Source organism: Marmota monax, unplaced genomic scaffold (genome assembly GCF_021218885.2).
Source record: "Marmota monax isolate L192 unplaced genomic scaffold, Marmota_monax_Labrador192_F-V1.1 WCK01_AAM20220418_F8-fsc00148, whole genome shotgun sequence".
Classification (NCBI taxonomy): Eukaryota; Metazoa; Chordata; class Mammalia; order Rodentia; family Sciuridae; genus Marmota; species Marmota monax.
Genome location: NW_026693034.1, coordinates 966,705 through 990,764, shown reverse-complemented (window position 1 = coordinate 990,764; position 24,060 = coordinate 966,705). Strand labels below are relative to the sequence as shown.

At 47.1% G+C, this 24,060-nt stretch overlaps 1 protein-coding gene across 3 annotated transcripts in view; it reads right to left on the bottom strand.

Moving 5' to 3' along the window:
• Nucleotides 1-6,750: 6,750 nt before the first annotated feature.
• Smurf1 (SMAD specific E3 ubiquitin protein ligase 1) overlaps nt 6,751-24,060 on the bottom strand; it is a 94,900-nt gene continuing 77,590 nt past the window's right edge. For 2 of the 3 annotated variants that reach the window (XM_046453680.2, XM_046453681.2), the window contains exons 9-18: nt 23,644-23,790; nt 22,443-22,641; nt 20,784-20,887; nt 17,331-17,445; nt 16,039-16,217; nt 14,862-14,999; nt 14,060-14,180; nt 12,934-13,135; nt 11,706-11,790; nt 6,751-9,936 (exon numbers count right to left, since the gene is read on the bottom strand). In XM_046453680.2, coding sequence (XP_046309636.1) covers nt 9,837-9,936; nt 11,706-11,790; nt 12,934-13,135; nt 14,060-14,180; nt 14,862-14,999; nt 16,039-16,217; nt 17,331-17,445; nt 20,784-20,887; nt 22,443-22,641; nt 23,644-23,790 — 1,390 coding nt within the window. In that variant the 3' untranslated portion in view covers nt 6,751-9,836. The remainder of the gene's footprint in view (nt 9,937-11,705; nt 11,791-12,933; nt 13,136-14,059; nt 14,181-14,861; nt 15,000-16,038; nt 16,218-17,330; nt 17,446-20,783; nt 20,888-22,442; nt 22,642-23,643; nt 23,791-24,060) is intronic. The other variant, XM_046453682.2, reaches the window with a different exon arrangement.

Sequence of the window (24,060 nt, the reverse complement as noted above, 5' to 3'; positions counted from 1 at the left end):
TCTTTTTAACAAATGGTGCTCTGCTAGGAAAACTGGTTGGCTATATGTAGAAAAATGAAATCAGACCCCCATCTTTTACCCTGTAGCAAGCTCAAATTGAAATAGACCAAAGATTTAGAAATTAGGTCTGAAAACTTACAACTGCTAGAAGAAAACATAGGGCCAACATTCATCCATATAGGTGCTGGCATAGAAATTCCTTAACAAGACGCCCAAAGCACAAGAAATAAAATCAACAATCAATAAGTGAGATGCCATTAAACTAAAACGCTTCTGCACTGCTAAGGAAACAGGAGGTTAGGAGAGCCTACAGAATGGGAGGAGATCTTGGCTAGCTCCTCCTCCAATGGGGGATTAATATCCAGAATATACAAAGAACTCTATAAAAAATGAATAATCCAACCAACAAGTAGGCAAAAGAACCAAAAAGAAACTTCTCAATAGAAGAAACGCAAAAGGCCAATAAATACATGAAACAGTGTTCAACATTTCTAGCTGTCAGGGAAATGCAACTTAAAACTACATTAAGATTCCCTCTTGCTCCAGTTGGAATGGCAATGATCAAGAACACAAACAACAATGCTGGTGAGGTTGTGGGGAGAGGAACACGTGTACATGGTACTAGTTTGCAGTCCTACCAACAACCACTCTGGAAAGCAGTTTGGAGAATCCTCAAAAAACTAGGGATGGAACCATCGTGTGACCCAGCTATCTCACTCCAATCAGCATACTACAGTGACACAGCCACGTCAGTGTTTAGCTAAATTATGGAATCAACCCAGATGTAGGTGAATGGATTAAAAAATTGTGATATACATATGTGTGTGTATACATGTATGTATGTACACACACACACACACACACACAAAGGAGTTCTCTCAGCCATTAAAAAGAATGATATTATTGGGGCTGGGGATGTGGCTCAAGCGGTAGCGCACTCGCCTGGCATGCATGCGGCCCGGGTTCGATCCTCAGCACCACATACAAAGAAAGATGTTGTGTCTGCCGAAAAACTAAAAAATAAATATTAAAAAATTCTCTCTCTCTTAAAAAAAAAGAATGATATTATGGCATTTTCAGTAAAAGGATAAAAATGGAGACTATTACTCTAAGTAAAATTAACCAAACTCAGAAACTCAAAGGTTGAAAGTTCTCTCTCATATGTGGAAGCTAGAGTAAAATAAGAGAGAGGAGCAGGTAAGGGCAAGATTTCATAAAGAACCTAATCAAATACAAAATCACAGGTGAGTGAAAGGAAGCCTATCTAGTAGAGAAGAAGGGGAGGGAGAAGGACGGGGGGAAAGGGAGCTGAAATCAACTTGAGTGCCTGAGTATGTAGGGATGAACCCAACTACTACTATGTATAACCATAAAGATCTAATTTTTTTTTTAAAGTTATATGTGATTCTGCAATCTGTATTAGGGATAAAAATGGGAGTTCATAACCCACTTGAATCAAATGTATGAATATGATATGTCAAGAGCTTTGTAATGTTTTGAACAACCAATAAAAAATAAATAAAAAAAGTTATGGTGACAAAAAAATAAAAGCAGCACTAGACAGTAACTCAAAGCTGTAAGAAAAAAATAACAATCTGCAGTATATAGATGGGCAATTATAAATGCTAGTATTATAATTTTGGTTTTTTTATTTATACATGATTCACAAAACAAATGCATTAACAAGTGCTAACACGTTACTGGTGACGCAGTGCATTATAAAGTAATTAGTGACATCAGTTAGCAGTAAGGGGAGATGCTAGGAGCAGAGGTTTTGTGTGCTATTGAAGTTAAGCTGGTATAATTCAGATTTGAGTGCGTCATGTTAGCATGCTAGGTGTAATATCATCTCCATGTCACTATACAAAATGAACTAGATCAAAAAAATGATGGAGAGAAACAACCCGCACCCATCTCCAGTTGCCCCTACCCGTAATTACTGAAGTAGATTAAACTTTTCCAGTCAAGAGACTGGAGATGGCAGATGGAAAACTCAAGGCCTTCATTCCCCTATGGAAACGCCTTCCTAGGAGCTCTGGAAAGTCAAGGCCTGCCACAGGGAGGTGAGCACCCCAGCCACAGTCAAAACGGAAACTTTGTAGCATTTTTATTGACCCAATTCCTAGCTTCCTCTCTTGCACCACAAGGAAGGAAGGGAACAGAACTTACTTGCAATGTCTCAGCTTCTCTGTGGGCTTCCCAAGGGGCTGGTTTCTGTTTCCTGACTTACCTTAGCCAGGAAACATGGCATGGTTCAGACTGCAGGCTGGCAATGCCTTGGAGGACAGTGGCAGGCGCCACCACCTAAGAGCTGCCAGGGGACTACAGAGCTTGGGTACCTGGGACAGGAGACTGGGCAAAGGACCTCAAGAAGTGCAGGTGAGAAATTAAGATGTTTAAAAGCAGCTATGGATACGGGTACCAGCGAAAGAGGGTGCTGACACAGAGGCCCAAAGCAGAGCATGTGTTCAGAAAGGACCCTAGACTAGGCCATCACCTTGGCGATACCACCTGTCAGAACACCCCCTGCTAATGAGTGAAGGTTTCCACACCTCTCTTCAGACTTAAGACATGACTGTTTTTTCAGGTGCCTAATTTTCCAAACACTAGATCTCAAGGAATCCCAATAAATGGGAAAAACATGGCTCATTCAAAGGGACAAAATTTATCTCCAGAAATATTCCTGAGAAAAACAAAACCATCAGACTTGTTAGAAAAGACTTAAATGATCTTAAATATGCTCAGAGAGGTAAAGGAGACCACAAAGAACTACAGAATCAGGACAGTGATGTATGAAAAAATTTCAACAAAGAAACAGCAATTCTTAAACAGAAACAAGCAAATTCTGGAGCTGAAAAAATACAGTAACAATTCAAAAGTTCAATATAGTCGTTGAAAAGCAGGTTTATATATGTAAAAGAATCAGTAAACTTTGAGAAATTCATTTGAAATCATGAGACTGAAGGAGCAAAAAATAAAAAGAGAAGTAAAAGAACCCAAGGTGCCGTCCAAGAAGACCAATTTGGCATTATGGAAATTCCAGAAAGAGAACAGAGAGGAAGGAGCAGAGTGCTCACTTGAAGAAATAATGGGAGAAAACTCCCCAAATTTGACAAAAGCAATGGATATGCAAAAGAAGCTCAATGAATTCCAACAAGGCAAACCCAAAGGGACCTAGAGCAAACCCTGAAGAATTAAAGTGTGAAATAATAGAGCTGTACAACAGTAGGAGGCTTCTTACCCACTTCCAATGATGACTGAAACAACTAGACAGATAAAGTCAGTATAGAAATGCAGGTCTTGAGCACCTCCACAGACCCACTGGACTAACATACACAACACCCCACCAACAGCAGCAAAATACACCACCTTCTCTAGTATACATGGAAGGTTCTCCAGAAAAGACCATAAGACAACTCTCACTGAGTTTTAGAAGACTGAGATCATATGAAGCATTCAATTCCGATGACAAGGGAATAAATCTAGAAATCATTAAGAAGGAAACTGGGAAATGCAGAAATATATAAAAATGAATCAAAGAGCCAAAGAATAAATCACCTGAAGACAACTGAAAACGAAGACAGAACCCACCAGAATGCACGGGTGCAGCCACGGCAGTGGGGAGAAGGCAACCGCGGCCGAAATGTGTATATCAGCAAAGGAGAAAGGTCTCAAGTGAGGAGCCTCCTTTACACCTCAAAAAAACAGGAAAAAACTAGACCCAAAGCTAGCAGAGTGCGGGTGGGTGTGAGCAGGAAAGTAGAAAACTGTTGAGAGCCAAGGCTGGTCAGAACGACGCCTGGCATTTGCCAGAGGGAATGTTTGAAAGGTGACACCAGCGAACCATTGAGATGATGATTTGAGTTAAGCTATATATAATTGCTGTGATGCTGGATTGATTGTATTGTATATTTGACCTTTACTGGTGGGCAATGGGACGGCTCTTGCTACTTTACTGGCGGGCAATGGGGCGCCTGCTACTTTGGAGTTCTCGCGGGGATTCCCGGAGAGTTTCCATTGGTTGGGGAAGTGCTGGAGGAGGGATTTCCGGTGTGGAGGGTTTCTGGAAGGGCCTCGTGGGTGGCGTTGGTGGAAAAGCGCGCATGCAGTGCCAGTGAGAGTTGAAATAAAGTAGTTGCTGTTTGAACCTACAAGGCTTTGTGGCGACTCGGTTATTCGTTCCCAGCCAGACTGCGGCAGTCCGCGGAGTCCAGAGTAATTCTTTGAGAAGATCAACAAGATTGGAAAAGGTTTAGCTTGATGATGAAGATAAGAAACAAATCAGTTAAAATTAAAAAAGACATTATTTCCAATTTTACAGAAACAAAGCTGAGGGTACTGTGAACCAACTACATGCCAACAAATGGCTCACCTAGACCAAGACGGCACCAGACAAAACCTGATGGAAAAGGAGTGATGGGAGATTTTTTTATTACTGACCCAAAGAAAAGCCCAGGACCAGATGGCTTCACTGGGGAATTCTATCAAACATTAAAGAGTTGACACCAATTCTCAAACCTTTCCAAAGAACTGAGGAGGAGAGAATACCTCCCAAATTATTTCATGAAGCCAGCATGACTCTGACCCCAGAGCCAAAGACATGAAGAAAGTACAGACCAATATCCCTATGAAGAGAAATGGAAGAATTCTCAACACTGTGTTAACAAAGGGAGCCCAAAAGCATATTAAAAAGAATTACTTACGACAACTAGGTGGAATTTACCTAGGAATGGAAGGGTGGCTCCGTATAAAAAAATCAATTGCTGTCACACATTATCTAAAAGGATAGGGGAAATGAAACGTGCCTTAATCGATGCAGACATTCAACAGTGAGCAAGATGAAGGCGCCCCTCCCCCACCACTCCTCTACGTTGCCCTGGAAAGTGTGAGCAGGTCTGTCAAGTAAGAGAAAGAAGTCAAGGCATCCAAGTCAGAAGGACCAGTTTATGAGTGACAAGATCCTTTACAAAGAAAACCCCAAGGAATCCATAAGAAGCCAGTAGAACTAATAGATTCAGCAAGTTACAGGATTGGCCAGCACAGAACACACCAGTGTTTCCATACAGCAGCAATGAATGCTCCAAACAGGATTATAATCGCATCTAGAAGAATTCCTAGGAGTCCAGGTAACCAAGGAGGTGAGAACCTTGCCACTTGTGCTGAAAACAGCAGAACATCATGGAAAGAAAATAAACCCTAAGCAAATGGAAAAACCCCTCATGTTCATGGGTTCAAGGACTTAACATGATGAAGATGATCCACAGTGTCAATGCCATCCCATTACAATTCCAACAGCCTTTTTCACAGAAAATCCATTCTTGAATTCATATAGAAATTCAAGGGGCCTCAAATAGCCAAAAGGATCTTGAAAATTACTAACTTGGAGGACTCACACTTTTTGACTCTGAGAAGTACTGCAGAGCTATAGTAATTAAAACAGTATATAGTAGTGGCATAGAGAAAGACATAACAGACCAATGCCACAAAATTGACCGTGGACACCAGGATCCATTTCTGGTCTATTAGTTTTCAATGTGCTACCCTGACCACTAGCTGGGGAGTCTGAAACTTTCAGTGTATGGTACAAGGAAAACTAGACATCCACATGCAAAACCATGAAGTTGAATCCTTACCTGGCCCCACATACAAAAATTTAAATGGATTAAAGACCTAAGCTTAAGCACAAACTATAAAACTTAGAAGAAAACTCTGAGAAAAATCTTCAACCACTGGTTAAAACTCCTCCAGTTTTCCTGGGGGAGGCCGACTAATAAATACATTGGTTGGTCCTGCCTTTTGGCTGTTTTGAATAAAGCTTTTCATGAACACATCTCTATTGGAATCCTTGCTGTCAGTTCTTTCGCAGGCATACCTGGGAGTGGAACTGCTGTGTCACATGATGATGCCAAACTGGATTTGGCAATAATTTCTTGGGTCTGAAACCAGAATCACATGCAAACAAATTAAATGGGTTAACCGAAATTAAGAACTTTCATGCATCAAAGGACAATATGGAAAGAGTGAAAAGGCCACCTCTGGAATGAGAGAAAATATTTGCAAATCATAATCAGCAGTTACTATCCAGAATATGTAAAGAGTTCTGACAACGCAACAACCAAAATGACCTGATCCAACAGTGGGCAAAGGATAAACAAGGGGCAAAAGCTTGAGAAGATATTTCTCCAAAGAAAATATACAAATTGTCAATAAGCAATGACAACATGTTCCACATCACTGGGGAAATGCCAATCAACCACAGCAAGCTAGTACTTCACACCTGCCGGGATAGCCGTTGGCAAAAGAAAGGCTAAAAGAAGGTAAGTACTGGCAAGGTTGCAGCTGCTGTGGAATGCAGGGCCACTGCAGGGGGTGCTTGCAGCAGGCTCCCAACAAGTATGTTCACAAAAGACTATTCGAAATGGCCAAAAGGCAGGACCAGAGTATACACCAGCACCCTCCAGGGAAACAGGAGGATTCTAACCAGTGTTGAAGTGACATAGTGACACAGTCTCATATCTATTTTAACACAATAAAGAAATGTGAGAAAGAAAAAACAAATACGACCAGTGTGGGCGGTCAGCAGCTGCCAACTGCCCTCGAGCCCAGGAGGAGCTCGCAGAACCCCCTGGCCCATTTCATTAGCTTGTCCTAAGTTGTGTCCTTACCGCTGTTTCCAGCCATTGACCTCCTTCCTCGTGAGGCTGTAAGGAAATTGGAATCTCATTTCCACATCAAAATAGCAGACACCAGAACTGTAAAGTCGTGAGTTTATTGCATATGTAACAAAATGAACCTCCCGGGGCCAGCCTGCTGTGTGATCGCTGTTTGCTTCCAGCTGGTTCCATACCCACATTAAATAGAACTAGTATTTCTTTTAAATACTTTTGATTTTGACATAAAACAGAACATTAGTGTACAACTTTCACAAAATAAATCAGCAATAAAAACAGTGGGAAGAGTAACAAGGATAGCAGCAATACTTAAAAACAAGACATTACAAAATAAATTAAAAATACATTATAAAGTGGTTCAGAAACAAAAATAAACAAATTTTAAAAATCCATACTATGTTCGGGAAGGCTGCCATGTGGCACACACCTGCTGCAGGTGGCTGGGCCGGGGCGTGTTCTCTGCAGAAGGCCATTCCTGACGTCTCAGAGTTGAGGCCACCTCACCTGAATTTGGCCCATGCAGCTGAGCCAGCTTAGGGGTCAAAATCGATCTAGTGGCAGATTTTCCTTTCAGAAATCAAGAGGGCGCCCTGCTGTCGCCCTGTCGCCTCAGGCTGCGCACGGCTGCCTGCTCCCCTGCCCACAGCGCTGCAGAGTGGTGGTTCGCTACATCCCTGAGTGTCGGCTGACGGCCGCTGGTGAGGGCGAGCCTGGAAAGTTGGGCCCCTGAAGCGTCTGGGCAAGGAGGTGAGAGGCAAGGGGGGAAAGGTGGGTCGCCTGGGACTACCGGGAGGGATGACAGACGAGTCACACATACAAGGGCTTCACACAGACCCTAAGTGGGGCAACCAGGAGCTTGTCACACTGTCCTTTGGGGTGGTTCAGAGGACCAGGCCATGGTAGACAGTTCCGATTCTAGAAGGGCAAATGCCACCAACAGGCTTGGACAGAGCAGAGCTCTGGGAGGTCTGACGCGGCTGATGATAGCGCCAAGGGCTGAGACAAACCCCCACACACGTGCAAGTGGCAAAGCCAAACAGAAGCCCCAGGGGACAGGAACTCGGGCAGCTCTGGATGGTGGCCACAGGGACACCAACTTGAATGGCACAGGGCTGCAGTATCTACGGATCACCCCTGCTCTTCCTAACAGCAAGAAGGTAGTTCGAAGGCCAAGTTCCTGCTGCATGTACTCACACCACAGACCCTGCTTCCCTCTGGAGTGTCCCTTGAACTCTGCACATCTGTCCACCTCCCAGAATCTGGGCTCAGGTCACAGATCAGGTCTTTCTGGGGGGGCCTGTTGTTTCACTTCCCTGTTCAGAGGAATACTGAAAGGGAAGACGGGGTGGCGTCATCTTGGAACCAGTTTCTAAAATGCCCTCAAAAGCATTGGGGTGAATGAGACACAGGGTGAGCCCTACTGGGGCAAGGCAGAAAATTGAAAGACTAAGGCCACAAGTTGGCCTGGACGTTTGCACGGATTCAACTTCCCTTCTGCAGAGAATCCCACCAGGTGTCCTTTCTGTCCCAGAACCTCAGGAGGCCAAAGTGCGGCTGCGGAACTGGGAAAACCTCTTGGGATGGACGGGTCTGTGACCTAAGAAGTCCACATGTTCCCCACATGGAACCAGGCTGCTTCCAGGATGAGCAAAGGAATCAGGGCGGGCTATGGGGGGCTACACCTTCCTCCACACCCACCAGTCCAAGGGGAACAGAAACAGAACAGTGAGTGCCCACGAGCTCCAACCTGCTCCACCGCAGACCACAGCTGGAGCCCAGCGCTGAACTCCCATTTCAACAGCAGTGAAATGTCTTGCTAATGAATTACCCTGTACTTGCCCCCGCCCGCCCCCAAACCAGAGCAATAGCCACAGAGACACATAGGAAAATGGGCTGCTGCTGCGGTCTTCCACAGAAGCCGAGCCATCTGAAATGAGGCCACTGTGCTGAAATCAAACTCTGCTAGAACTTTTGTGCAAATAGGAAATGGTGTTGGAAGCCTCGAGTCTGGGCTGGCTTGGGCCTTGTCATCACGTCGAGACACGTGGGCAGGAGAATCAAGTGCAATTGCTAGTGTCACCACGGCCACGGAGGAAAAGGCCAACCAGTTTGCGTGGAGTTGCACCCACCTGCCGGAACAGGCGCACACCCACGCCCTCCTCCCAGCACGGCACTAACTCTGAGGCCCTGGTCCAGCAAGGCCACCGTTCCCTCTCCATTTTCAGCTAGTCTGCACCGGGCCAGCAGCTCTGGTAACAGGATTCTTTTGTTAGTTTAGCTCTTAGCAATTACCACATGAAAGTCTGTTAACATTTCAGGAGACACAGTGACGCCTCTCCACGCACAACCAGGCACAGGACGGAGTCAGCTCTGGACCCAGCGGCTGGATCTGAGGCTGATTTTGGTCTGTTCTTTACTAAGCTCTGTTATGAGGGGTTTTCACCAGAAAGAATTTCAGACAGGATAGAGGATGCAGCAAAAGGGACTCTTGAAAAGAAAAACAGTTTTTTTCTCTGTGCAAAACAGACTTTTCAGCCAGGATACCCTGAATAAAACCCTGGGCCTCAGTGAAAACTGCTCGGATTCCTTTACTTTCAAAAGGAAAACACATAACGATTCAAGTTTCCTGCCATGACAGACTCCCTAGAAGCATACACTGTACAGTTATTTTTCAGGTAGGAAATCATCTGCTACGCAGAACAGGCCGCTGGGATGTGAAATTTGGGATCTGAGCTCTGGTTGGGTATCCGGCAACTGCTGAACTTGAAAGGGGCCTGGAGGCTGCATGAGAGGGACAAGCTGGTAGCACTACCAGGCAGACCCTCCATGGACCCAGCCCAGCCCCTGGCTGGGGTCCGTGCTCTTGTAAAGAGCACAGGGCCATGAGCCTTTTCGCCATGTGTCACCGAGGCACGGGCAAAACCTGGCTGTTTTATTGGATGGGTGATGGGGGGGGAGGACGATAATAAAGGAGGAATATATGGTGAGAGCCACCTACGAAAGTCCCCTGCCCCCTCCCTCTGCCAACAAGAAGGAGGGGGACAAGCCTTTTCCCTCAGGTTGTCCAGGACTCCAGGCCTCAGCCAGCCTTGCAGGAGGCACACGGAAGCCATATGCTTTTGGTCTGGTGGTCATGAGCGAGACTCTGCTGCCTCGGGATGCTCTTCACTCCACAGCAAACCCACAGGTCTCCTCCACCGCGGTCAGCAGTTTCTCGTAGAGTTTTTCATAAGACTCATACGGTGGGATATCGATTCGGTTAAAGCTGGAAAAGGACAAAGGAGGCAGAGTCACTGCTGGGACAGCACAGCCCTGGGACCACCTTCAAGGTCAAGGATAGGCAGGAGACAAGGCTAGGTATGTGGGAGGTGGCGGGGCGTGGGGGGCACTAGCAAGGTCTCCACCTCCCCCTGGTGCTTTTCTGCTCCAACACAAAAATTTTCCAATGAACTCACAGCAAAATAAATCTCAAGACCTTTAAAACCAAAACATAACCAAATTATTACCTTATTGCTTATATTACGACAAAGCTCATAACTTGTTTTTTGTCTTTGGGAAGATATTATTTCTCCACACCATGAATTACCCTTTTGCCGACTCCCATAACCTAGACTGGTCATTAGTCATGTCATCCCTAACAATTTATCGCATGTCTATCTGTTCCTCTGGGATTTGCTCTGAGACCAAAACAAAGCAGTCTGGAAATTTCCCTGTAAAACAAACTATATTTTAAAGCTAGTAAAATGTGAAATCCCTGAAAGATGAGGTGAATATTAAACTTCTGACTCAATATTTCCATGGGAAATTAATTTCCAGTATTTATGCAAAGAAGAAGACATCCTTTAGGAAGCTATTGACGCAAAACAGAAACAGAACCGTCCCCCCCCCGGGGAACACAGTGGCTGTGAGTCACTGGGACCGAGCAGCTGAAGCAGTTTTGTCAAGGAGTTGGGTTGAGTGGTATGGCCTCCTTTGTTCTAAAGTATTAATATCAGAAGACATTTTTTATGTCTGTTTTATACCAGTGCTAAAATGTTCGAGGCCAGGAGCGCTGTGAGCCGGAGAGCAGCACCATGTGCCAACATGGCGCATTCCTGCCCAGATAGATGCTGCAGCCATGGTCAAGCAGGGCCTTCCTGTCCCACAACAGTCTCAGGAGAGCTGCATTAGCCCATCTACAGGGGTGGAAAACCAGGTAAAGATATCAAGCAGTTTGCCTCATAGCCCATCTTTAAAAGGTATCATGGTCAGCATTTGAACCCACGCTACTGGGTTCCAAATCAGGAACATTCTAGCACATCACGTAACACTCTTGGACCGTTTGGAACTTGAAGGAGAGGTAAGTGGTTCTGAGACAAAGTGTATGCATGAAATGGACTTTTAAAACACAATGGAACGATCTACCATGAATATTAATTTTTAAGCTTAAAATGTAGGGAGAAAACATTTTTCAATAGACAAGAGATACTGGTCACAGGCAAAGTTACAAGAAGGACAGTAGAGACCCAGAAATGTCAGGCGAAGTGAAGAGCAATAAATCCAAAGTAAAAACTGTTTCACCTGTAATGCCAGCAGCTTGGGAGGCTGAGGCAGGAGGATTGTGAGTTCAAAGCCAGCCTCAGCAACTTAGTGAGGCCCTAAGCAACTCAGTGAGACCCTGTCTCTAAATAAAGTATTAAAAGGGCTGGGGGTGTGGCTCAGTGGTTAAGCATCCCTGAGTTCAATCCACAGAGAAGAAAAAAAAAAAAAAAAGACCCAGCAAAGAAGGCCACTCGAGCCTGAGAAGCAGGAGCCACCTACATGACAAAATACCAGTGTCCACTAGTTACATGTCAGAATAGCCTTCTGATAGCCTTGCACAAGGCCCCCTCCAAAGTGCTGTCCCACTGGACACAAGTGCTGCTGCCAGCCCCACCTGAGCTCTGCAGAAAAGAGTCACAGAATCCTGTGAGTGACAGATGGCTGAGCACAGGGTGAAGGGCACAGCCTCTGGAGCCAGCTGCTGGGACACCCAGCTCCATGGTAGGTTCTTACCAAGTGTGGGCCTTGGGCAAGTTGTCCGTGTTTGCATCGATCAGGTGGATGGTGAACAGCCGGGGCCCTGCCGCGCCTGTAGAACCTTACAGAACGACACTCTAGTTAATGCACTTCGCAGGCAAAGCCCTGGAGCTGCCCGGTGGCGGCTCCCACACACATCAGCCCCAGTACCCAGGCAGGCTGTCCTGCCGGAGGGTTGTGATGGTCACCTAGCAACGTAAGCCCCTGGCCAGTTTTAGGAGATGCCTGCAGTGGCCATTGAATGACAGAAAGAAGACATTTCAGAACAACCCAGGGATAGGACCCAGAGGCTCAGAATCCCCTGGTCATGAGCAGCTCCAAGGGTGTCTGGGCTGGGATCTGTCTGCACCCACCCTTTGCTAGTAGCAGAGCTGCCAACCACTGGGCTCATCCATGCTCGAATCTTTTCAGACTCAGCTCCCAGTGACATCAAGCTGGCCATCATTGTTCACAGCTGCTGCTATAAATTCAGGCCAACTCAGGGATCCCAACCTGCAGAAGCTGAGGGCCCCAGGTGCTTGGATAGTCTTGAACCCCCTTCACTCCTGCAGGGCCCCCTGCAACCATCCTACATGAAGACAACACTGTGGAGAAGACAAGTGCCTTATGCCCTGAGTTGAGGGACCCTGGACGACCCTCCTTTCACTCAAAGGTTCTTAAAAGTCAGAGTGAAGATTCTGTACTTGCAACAAATCCAAATGCCTATCCACACTGAAGTTCAACTGCTAAGCTCGGTATGTTCACATCCTCCACCTGCTTTTTCCAGATCTGCCACATACCTTCCAAACCCTGGGTGTGAGATGACACACTGGGCCACATGCCCAAGGCCAATAGCCAGGGACCCTTCCTATGGAACTCCCTGCAGGAGTTCCATAGGAAGGGCCACCTCAGTGGCTTAGAGTGAGCATGACACCATCTTCCCTCAATGTGCCTTGTGGCTAAACAAGGGTCAGTTGCAGTCTCAAGTGTGGGGCTAGAGGCTATGGGTGGCTCCCAGCAATGCTCTTCATAGGTGCCCACCTGGGGCCCTCTTGGCTTTTGACCACAGTGAGGCTGTGGGAACTGGGCCTTGCCAAGGCTCCATGGGGACCTACATGTGCCAACTGTGCACCTCCATGGCTCTGAATGTTGGCCACGGGGTTCTCTAGCAGGTGACATTTCAAAAGACACCTCATGGCAATGGCCCTGCCTCCCCGTCAGTCACCTTGCAGAGCCTTGAAGCCCTGGAGAGGGACTCGCGTGGAGCCAGTCACGAACTGCAGCAGCCTGGCCCTCCTCTCCTCATCGAAGGTCTCCACTGCCTGCCAGAACCAGCGGACGATGTTGCTGTCGGCCACACAGTGCTTCAGCCGCGTGTTGGACTTCCAGTCATTCAGGTCGATCTTATCCAGGCCTCCTATTATCAACTGGGAAAGCATTTTGAGGTGTCATTTCCAAAACGTATAAGCCCCAACCATGACATGCCTCCTTGGCTCTCAATACAAGAAAGGAGTTAAAAACTTGATCTCCAAAGCCACCAAGCAGCTCTGACCAAATGCACCAGACAGATGTCTGGACAGAAGAAAGCTGCGCTGACAGGCCTGATACGTGGAGCCACCTCCTGCTGGCTTCCAGCCTGAGGACAAAGGCACACAGCTACCAGTGTGACCTGATTACAGCCCGGCTGGTGGTGTTGCTCTGGGGTGGGGAGGAGTGAGCATCTAGAACATTCTGGAAACACGCCACGGAGCTAACTGTAAAACAAGGCCCCACTGTGGTGTCTCTCAAGAACGTGTGTGGAGACGCCAGGGTGCAGTCTGAAGGGATGGGAACTTGGCACGTGGCACAGGTAAAGGGAAGGGCTGTCTCCTCACTTGCTGACCAAGCCCACCGCAGCACTCCTGTGCCACCCAAAGGCGCTCTTGCCTCACAAGCTCTCAGCTTCTCACGGGGGGCAGAAAGACAAAGGACAATCTGGAAGGCTTGGGTCCCTTGGCACCAGGCAGAGATGGATAAGGGATGAATGAATCTCTGTCAAGTCCACAAAGTGTGAGCAGAGAAGATGGTAACACTGTGCTTAGTCTGTGATCAGCCAGAATAAAAAATGAGACGCTACTCCTGTGGGAGGATTGGCACAAAATAGGGGCCACACCAGAGGGGCTGTGGAGTCTCCATGCCAGAGATTCAGAAATCACAAGCACCTTGAACGACTCCCCCAGAACCATTCAGGCTCACTGCTGCCAAGGGGACACCTCGCTGTCACCATCACAGAGGCCTCATTCACAGCTGGGCTCTCCGACAGATGACTACCTGGTGCCTGTGGGCTGGGCGGCAGCATGGCGCGCACATACCTCTAGTTCCTTCTGGTCAAAGGGCTTGAGTAAGTGCTGAGGGATGAGTTCATTAAAGCCCTTCTGGAGCGCCAAGAACTGGGCCTCGATCCCTCTCATGAACCTCCAGTTCACGTACAACCTGGAAGAGGAGCCCACGTGTCAGGAGCAGCTGCAGACGGGCCAGGAGAAGGCCCATGGAGGTCAGCGACAGGCTCAGGGGACAGTGTGGTGAGCTGGGACTGTGCAGGCAGCCTGGTTCCCCACGGTGCCTTGCTCACCGTCAAAGATATTTGTAACTGCCATCATTGAAAAGTGCATTTGGCAGTAAAATCAGGGTCAGTGTGAGAAACCGGCAGCAGTGTGACCACACGAGCCCCATGTTTCGGAACTTCCAAGGCAAGTGACTGGTTCCTGTGTGGATCTGCCTTGAGGAAGAGGCGGGAGCCGGGCTGGAGTGGCCTCCCTTGAGGCTCCCCACGCGGAGCCTCCAGCCCACTGCTTTTCTCCTGGGCTCACCACCTTTGTACCCAGAGTTGGACAGTCACATGGAAATCCTCCCGGGTTTGGGTTCTGTCCCTTTGACAGTCCAGCTCCAACCACATCAGGGTCCCTCCTAGCAGAATCCCCAGCTGAGAGCTCCTGGAAGTCGCCTCTTTCACATGACACTGGTCACGAGTGCAGTCAAACACAGGAGAGCCTCAAGCATCAAGAAGCTATGTCACCCCTGACATGAACCCAGCTGTGCCCAGGATGGCTCCAGGCACCTGCCTCCCACCCGCCCCCCCACCAGGCCACCACCAAGGCTTGCCCTGGGCATTACCGGACATATTCCTTCTTGTTCTCCTCCGTGACCGGCACGTTTCTGCCGTTGGGTTTCAATTCGTGCTGAAGAATCCGCCCGAAAGCGTTATGCTCCACGCAGAAGGTGTGGTCCAGCACGGGGGTGATGTCGTTCTCTCTGTCAAAAGGGGATACGAGGCCAGTGTCAGTGAGATCTTTGCCACCCTGCGGCAAAAAGGGGAGCACCGAAGACAGAGGTGGCAGAGGGACAGCTGGTGGACACGCGGCCCTGTGGAGTCATGTGGAAGACTAGCATTGGAAAGAGCTGGAAGCCACAGCTCCAGTGCCAGGGTCCCCATCTTTCTGACTGGAAGGAGGGTGATGGCTTGCTTTATGATCTTTTGAGACCTGTGTCCCAACTGCTTTGTAATGAGTCTGGGAGGACAAGGGAGAGATTGTCAAGAGGTGGCCCAGTCAAAGGGAGGTCACCCAGGAAGCCACACAGGCATCTATTCTAGCAAAAAAAGCACTTGAAAATGCAAACTGGCTCTTTAATCCACCCGAATGCTTGACACACAGGTAGAGTCAGGGGTCCCCACAGGATGCTCTCGACTCCCCCACGCCCCTTGTGAGGTGCAGCCTATGAAGACAGAAGGTGGCCAAGACTCAACGCCACTCCACACAGCAGCTCTCCTGCCATGCCAGGGCTTGGGTCTTTCACAGGGACCTGCCACGCCTACTGGTCACTTTGTTCCTGTGTCCGCCACTCTAAAGAGTGTTTAGGATAATTCTAAAGCAGAGGGGACTAAGTGTTCATTTTGTTTTGATACTTTCTCAGGACCTCTGCATATTAACTGGAGACACTGTGGGGTCTCAGTCTCTCTCTTTTACACACACACACACACACACACACACACACACACGGCAAAGAATGGCTATTGACATTTTAATTAGACTTAGTAATTCAAGGGAACAATGAGAAACTAGCACATGAAGAGAAACTGATCAAGCCTCATAAGGAAAGTCAGTCAGTGATCTTGTTAATCTGCTGTTATTTCTGGCTGTGTACAGAGACTTCTCTCCTTCTCTTCCTCAGTCCCAGTCCCATCCCCATCCCTGAAACACACGTGCGCATGCCCACACCTAGACACAGCAGCACACCCTCACAGGGACTAGGTATGAACTTCCAGTTAGCTCAGCAGTGAGCGGATACTTACAGAATCCACACCAAGCTCTTGTGCAGTTCTGGGTCCACCGACTCCAGGTCAGAGAGTTGGATGGGTTTCCCCAGAAGCTGCTTGTAGAAGGGAACTGTGAAACCCCCATTTATGTAGTGTCCATGGAACACAGCCAGACCCATGATCCGACCCACAAAGTGGAAATAAGACAGATGGTCCTGCAGGGGGCAGCAGAGAACACGAGTTCATTAGGAAGATGATCCACCAACATGGGCACCTCCTGCTTTCTCCAAACCTCTTGGGAGACTGTCCCATAGGCCCTGAGCACTGACTCCACTGCCTCCAGCTTATACTAGTGGCCAAATAGAATAAAGGCTGCTTGTCGCTGAAATTCAGAGCATGTCTTTCATACACATGAGCAGGACATTTATATGTTCAAGTCTAGCACCGGTCCTCAGAGCTGCTGCCTAATTGTGGGGCTGGTGCAAGAGGAACAGGCAAGACCCTTCTTCCGAAATTGAGAATGTCACCTTGGTGACAGCAGAGAAGCAAGCCAAGTACAGTGGCCTTGTGCACCTACTGGCCCAGGAAGCCACCCTGCCCCCCCTTCCCTTGTATCTGCTCAAAAGAAAGGAAGAGCCAAGAGTGACTTTCCTCCCTTCCCCGCCACCCCTCCCCCCACAAAAAGCAAAGAAAAGAATCCTCAGAGGGTGGCGGGGGATGTGGACACGGAGGAAAATAAGTACAAATGGCCAAGAGAAAAAGGAATCTTTCCAAAACCAGAGCTGTGCTGGTTTTTAACTAGGCAACCTCACAATTCTACTTTCAGGCTTGAATTAAAATTATCTCAGAAAATTAGTCGACACTTCCACGCTGGTTAAAGGTTCTTTCACATCTGAATGCTCAAGTAGAACTGGTCCCTGGCTTCCCCTCAGGGGCCTTGTGACAGTGCCCATGTGGTAAATATGGCCCACAGTCTAAGCTTGGGTCTCTCCAACTCTAAGAGTGTCCTAAACCACTTCTCAGAATGTCACCTTCAACCAACATGGTCATCAAATCAGAGTTCCCTCAAATGACAATAAAATGTTCTGCTGTGGGAACAGCTGGATTTCACTGTATTCTCCTCAAAAACAACACGCTGGTGACCCCAGGCTAAAAACCTAGGATGGGAATCACCCTTTGCAACTCAGTCCTCACTCTATTTTTCCGTGTTTTATTTACCTTAGTCTTTAAGCCTATATCATGAGTAAACCATGGACAGAGATTGAAACTGAAAATACATCTTAAAAATCCTCCAGCGACACACCCGACCTCTATTCACAGATACTTACAGGGTTGATTGAAGAATCTGGGTTGATTTGCAACATGTAAATATTGTCCGTGGAATACTGGAAGAGTCCATAATATGGATTCAACATTTCATGGCACAACAAATAAAGCCACTCCCTAGGAATGACAATAACACATCTCAAAGGTGCTACCATTTCTGGTTTCAGATCTTATCCTAAGGATTCATTCACTGTGCCCCAGGAAGCTGAGAGGGTAACATGAAGTGGGAAAGGACACTTGCTCTGAGGACGAGGCCAGGAGCCTAGTAAAGTTCACAGTACCCAGAAGAGCACCCAGGAGAGCGCCCCGAGGCAACCCATCATCACCAAGTAATCAAGACTCTGACACAGCTGCATCTGATTAGGTTAGAATTAAGAGTCCCCGTAAGAGGATGGCATTCTTGGCAGTGCACTTGTCATCTTTTCTGCCTCTAAGCTAAAGTTCTCTCTAAAACTCTGCAAAGACCCAACTCTCAGGTGATGACATTCATGATGTGATGTTAGCTGATAAAAATGCCATAAAAGTAGCATGACTCTAATTTATCAATAGTTCACTCCAGTATTAAGAGTCAGGGTCATTTTCTTTTACTTATTTCTAGTTTTTAAATGTTCCACGGTAAAATGTTTCATAGACGGGGAAAACATTTCAAAGTCTAGGGAAACAGGAGAAGAGTTGTTCAAGAATGACTTTTGCGGGACACAGTGGTGTGCACCTGTAATCCCAGCAGCTCCAGAGGCTGAGTCAAGAGTTCAAAGCCAGCCTCAGCAACTTGGTGAGGCTCTAAGCAACTAAGCAAGACTCTGTCTCCAAATAAAATATTAAAAAAGGGGGCTGGGGATGTGGCTCAGTGGTTAAGCCCACCTGAGTTCAATCCCCAGTACAAAAAAAAAAAAAAAGAATGATGTTTTCCCTTTGCAATTTTCTGTTCAATTCTTTTTCTTTTTCTTTCTTCTTTTTATTTATTTATTTTTTAAACGACAAACATCTATCACTTTGGTACCTTATAAAACTGGTTATATATTTTAAAATCTTTAAAATTTTAAGAGTTTTAAGTCTGGATGGGATATATGAGTTAGATTCTTGGCTGAATTCCTTTAAGTTGGAATTATTTTATTGTTTAAAAACTCCAAAATCAAAACCAGACAAACAAACAAAGCACTTTAGATAGAAGCTGTGTGATCCGATCGCTGTGGTTGGGTCACTCTGCACCCGGGAATGGGGGCTGGGGGGCACAGACACCTGTGCAGGTCTGCAACCGGTCCCAGCCGCTTATCCTTTTCAAAACTCTCAGATAAGCCTCATTAAGACACCAGCCCCCAATTTTATTCTGGCATTTCTTACTCTTCCAAACAGAAAAGACAGAAATGAGACAGAATAGGAAGGAATAAGCACAAATAAAAATCATCTGTGCAAGAAAATTGGGAAAAGATTAAAAAATGGTCAGACCAAAACATGGCAGAGGCACGAAGCTCTCCCACCCAACTTCCCCCGAGCCTGGCCAATTTGTGGGTTTATATTCATGTGCATAATTCTTTGACTAGTGCGTGAGGGAGGAGTGCGCAAGTGCAGTGCCTGGTTTGCTCTGCTGCGTCTCTAGTACCCAGCACGTGGGAGGAGGCCAGTCTCTGCTGGCTGGCAAGCAGATACAGTTCCTACAGCAGCATACAAATCATGGGGAGCTCCCAGGAGAAGATGCAATCATGTGACGGATACTAGCTTCATTCTTTTGTTTTCTATTTGATCACCATGGAGTTCAATAGATGATTATGCTGTGGTGATTTTAAAATCAAGACAAAATTTTTTGAAGCACTGGAAGACAAGTTAAAGAAATCTCCCAGAAAAGGGGGTGGGTGGGAGAAAGACACGGGAAAGAAAAAAGATGAGACACACAGAGGATCAGGCCAGGAGCCAATATCCAGGTAACGGGCAATTCCGAAAGACTGAAGCAAGAAACTGGAGGAGAGAAACCTAAGGAGAGGTGCAGCCATTCCTGCAGCAGGCACTGATGGAGAGGCGAGCGTGCTAGCGTCAGCAGCTGCTCTAGGAATGGGGGATGCAGGCTGACACCCCTTGCTGAGTGCAGGTCATGTCTGCTGGGAGCTGCAGGCAAGAGACATCACACAATGTGACCTCAGGTGGTGGCAGTGACACAGGGATTGAGCTGAGGGAGGAGACCTCAAACCATGGCAGAAGAGTGGTGGTCATGCCAATGGCTGGGCAGAAGGAGGCCTGGTGCATCACTGACAGACCACACAGAGACCTCTGAGACAGACAAGGACAGGGAAGAGAAGGAAAGGAAGATGTCAAAGGACACAATATGTGACACTGTCCTGGGATTTTTTTCAGGCAGGGCAGGGGACTGGACATTGAACACAGTGGTGCTCCATCACTGAGCCACACCCCCAATCCTTATTTTTTGATTTTGAGACAAGGTCTTACTATATGTCTAGTCTGGCCTCAAACATGTGATCCTCCCGTCTCAGCCTCCTACTGGGATTACAGGCATGTGCCATTGTGCCCATCCCCTGAAGGATTTTTAAATTTAAAGGGGGTAATAAAGACAAATAAAGCCTTAAAAAGAAGAAATTCTTTGAAAAATTAAAATCTGTTTAAGAAGATGAATTATAGAAGACTGTTTAACCCCTTGGTGAACAATAGTTACATTATCATAATATTAACAGAATTGATTTTAACCCTTATAGTTACTATGCAGATAAGAACAAGAAACTAAATTTTTGGTTAAAGAAAGAATGTAAATTTGAACATGGACGATAGAAATATAACACACAGATGACGGAATTTAAGGGAGAGGAAAGGCTGAGGGAAGTGAAAATGAGAGGCCAAAAGAGAGTGTTTCTAAGTGATGATCCAAAAAACAAAGGTGTGAGCCCATTACATACAGTGCCCAGGACAGACCATGGCGGACTAAAAAGATCGATGTTACTAAACTGGGAGGTGAGAGCACGCCATGAAGCCCTTGCCACCAAGGGCCTGTGCCTCTGGGCACAGGGCATAACAGTCTGAACTTGGTCCACCAAGTGATACGAAGATGCCTGTTAGAAGAATCAGTTAAAAAAGCCAAGAGTGAAGCAGGTGTCTCCAAGGTGAGACAAGAGGTTGGACAGGAAGTGGATTTTTGCTCTTTTATCCTGTTCTGTGTGTGTGTATGTGTTTTTTTTAATGATTTGCTTGAATTATTTTCACCCAAATTGTATTTTACAAAAGTCCTATGATACAAATGCAACGGACACGCCCCCCTGCTCAGATTCAGACACCTGAGCTGAAGAGGGCGAGTTTAATTCTAGCTCTACTGAAGTGACCTGCGCGATCTGATGCCTTTCACAGACAGTCAGCTGTGGCCAGCAGGGGAAGCCCCAGGGACCTGCTCAGGCACTGGGTAGCGGCATGCCACCCTCTCTGTAGCTAGGGCTGCAGTCACACCGACAGCCACTCACCGCGCCACTCCACCGTAGTCCAAGCCCTCCTCCCCACGGAACTTCACCATGAGTCGCTTCTTCAGGTCCTTGGGGCGCATCTTCATGATCTGACGATAGGACTCCTAGATATCACCAATATGGCAGGTTGAGAAAGAAAGCCTCTGCTTTTTTTTTTAATTTTTATTTTTGGTTTACTATTTTTTTCTTCCTTGATTCTTAAAGGTACTAAAAGACCAGAGGTCATGGGTAATGGAGCAGCCATTGACCCCCAAGTCTCCTCTGGTTGCTACGGCAGGGCCCCACCACTGTGTCTAGCACATTCCATCTCCTCTTCCACAGCTTCTCCCTCCAGAAACAGCAAACACACACAGTCCAGGGAACACCTAAATGTGTGGTCAGCATAATCACTAAGAATTTAAGGACAAATGTCCTCATTAGGGCTGATTTGTCTCTACATAAATTAGTTTTAATGTGCCCTATAAAAAATTAATGTACTTTAACCCAAATGAAGATGTCACTGAGTCTGGATGTTCCAAGAATTCTGGGCCTGTTTTAAGTGAAAAATCACACGTGATTTCCCAGAGTGAAAAAGGTAGAACGGGTTTAAGTAAGACAAAAAGCAGCTTGCCCCCAGCACAGACCCTGTGAGGTCACAGCGTCGTGGTCCCTCACACTCGGCTCGCAGACTGCAAGTGGCTAGCTATTGGCACCGACTCTCGGTGAAGGGGCACTTAGAATCTCTTCATGCCTTGAGTGCAGCGCTGTTCAAACTCTTCCCATCCCAGGAGGCACAGGGGTGCCAGTGAGCAGCAGCTGGAAGCAGTGATTTAGGTCTTTCCCACTCCAGGCAATCACTGCCGGTGGCTCGGTGGGCAGGAGGTCGCTGCAATCCCCCAACTCTTCCAGCACCGCTGCACCAGTGTCCTGCCCACACTTGGCCTTCTCCTGCTGTGCTCTCCCCCAGGGCAAGGTGCACGCCCCCCACAGTGGTGGGTCTCGCACTCCAGGACTTCCCTCAGCTGCCAGAGCCCAGAGAGGAACTATGTGCACTTCTTGAATGGTCTCATTTGGTCATTTGGGGCCACTGTCCCTACTGTTTTGAGAGATGACCCAAAGCCAGGTGAGCTTTGGCCTCATGATCCTCTTTCCTGAGAAAAGGGTCCTGTCTCTTTAGGGACTCTGATGATGCCCTTCCCAGGAACTGTCTAATCTTCCTGTGACCAGAGGAAATGACAGGGAGACCCCCCGGCCACCAAGCTTCTCTGAGAAGGAAATGCTCTTAGATGGAGCCCCATACAAAGCAGCAGGGGTCAGAGCAGCTGGGTATGAGGAAAACAGACTGAGAGCATGTGATCTGCACAATACAGAGAGGCGCCCCAAGGCAGCGGAGGGCTAGCTTCTGCACCTATTTCTAGGCTTTCACCCCAGAAGCCAGCTATCGAGCTTTTTTAAACTGTTAGCATCTGAGGAAATATAGTCCCTCTCTCCACGTAGGCCTTGGTCCTGAGAAGCCCTGAATTTCATCGAGCAACAGAATCGATACCTGAAATATTAACCAGAAAGCAGAGCTCACTCAAGAGGGAAAACCGCCCACAGGTCAGTTCACTTAAAACCAAGGAGCCCACATCACCCTGCTTATCCCCAGGGCTGACCATCTACACCTAATGAATTCTGTACCTCAAATATTTCTTCTCTAGAAACTTCAATGCGACAATGGCCAGCCTGGGGTTGCTGCAGTGACAGCTCGTGTCTGAGGACTTTGAGTTTCTGGACTAGGTCTCTTTCATATCTCTGGGCAGGAAGCTCCTCATCCTCCACAGAGCCTTCACTGGGCAGTGGCGGTGGCTGGCTGGGCTCCTTTAGTTGGCACTGGTGACTGGAGGAGAAGAAAATGAGCCGAGTCACACCACAAGCAAAGGCCAGGAGCTGCAAGCAAGGCCCCGCATGTGGCAGGGACCAAGAAGAACTTGTTACGCAACTTCAGGTAGAGTTCTTTTCTCTGGTGACATAACAAGGTACTAAGATGTGCAACAACTGCTGGTGGCCACCATCCACTTCAATATAGGTCTAGGGCACAATAAAGGAGATTCCCCAATTCCAAGCAACTGTTTATCTTGCACATTGTTGCTACAAATAGAAATAGAAATTGCTCTCGTTTATCTTGCATCTACTACATAACGATAAGACAGCACACAGCTAGCGGCACCTCAGTAGTCAGAATGAAACCGAGTTGATGGGAATTTTTATTTAAAGGAGATAATCCCGGAGGGCGGCCACACATACATACAAGAGCAAACAACTCAGTGAAATCCAATGCTAAGCATCCCTTCTTTCAACTGCCTAGGGATTCTGAAACCTGCTCGTTAAGGGCAAAGTATCAGTAAAATCAAAGCAGTAGGACCCATGGAGTGACAAAGTGGCATCTGCCTTGTTCAAGTTCTGCCACTAGTGTCAGCTGCCACTTAGGAGAGCTAAGTGTGATTTTTTGTCCTGAGGACATCACAAATCTATAACACTGAATGTGCAACACAAGGTCAACCCCAAACTCATTTCTCTACTCCTCATTCTCTGGGCCAGGCCTGCCATTAGAGCACCTCGTGCTGAAGCTTTGTTAACGAAGCTGCTGAGTATTGTCATCCTGGTGACTTTTATTCAGATTGCATATAGAAAAAGAGCAGCAACAAAATATGGCCTCAGTAGTGTCCACGCTAATTTAAGAATTTAAAATTATGCAGTTGTTCATCAAATATTTTACCCTATTTTGCTCATGGTTATTGTCCAACAAACAATGCAGTAGATAAATCAAGAAAAGTGTGAATGGAAGAAAACATTCAGTTGTAAATGAAGAGGTCAACAAAGATTTTTTAGAAAGTCTTACTTCATGATGTGGTGTAACCTTGGATCTGTAAACTGGGTTGTTCGGTTATTATGATCTACAAAATATATCCTCCCAGAAACTGTACTTCTGACTTCCCAACCTGGTGGCAGTGGTCCGAGTTCATCACAATTCACACTGTTAAGGTCTCTACCAAAATGGAAGAAACAGGGAGGTTTATCCAACTGAGTTCAGAGAAGGAAGACCAGGTCTACCCCAGGAACACCACTTCTTAGAGAGACCAGCACAGTCAGGGGGATCTGAGAGCTGTCACAAAGCTACCGCATTCACAAGCTGAATCAAATGCTCCCAGTCAGAAAGGTTTCTTCACTGAAAGGCTCCCAGAGGGCTCCTAGGGGTTTCAAGGTCAAGTACAATGTGCACTGGAAAACTCGCAATTCTGAGCAGCTGCATGGGACC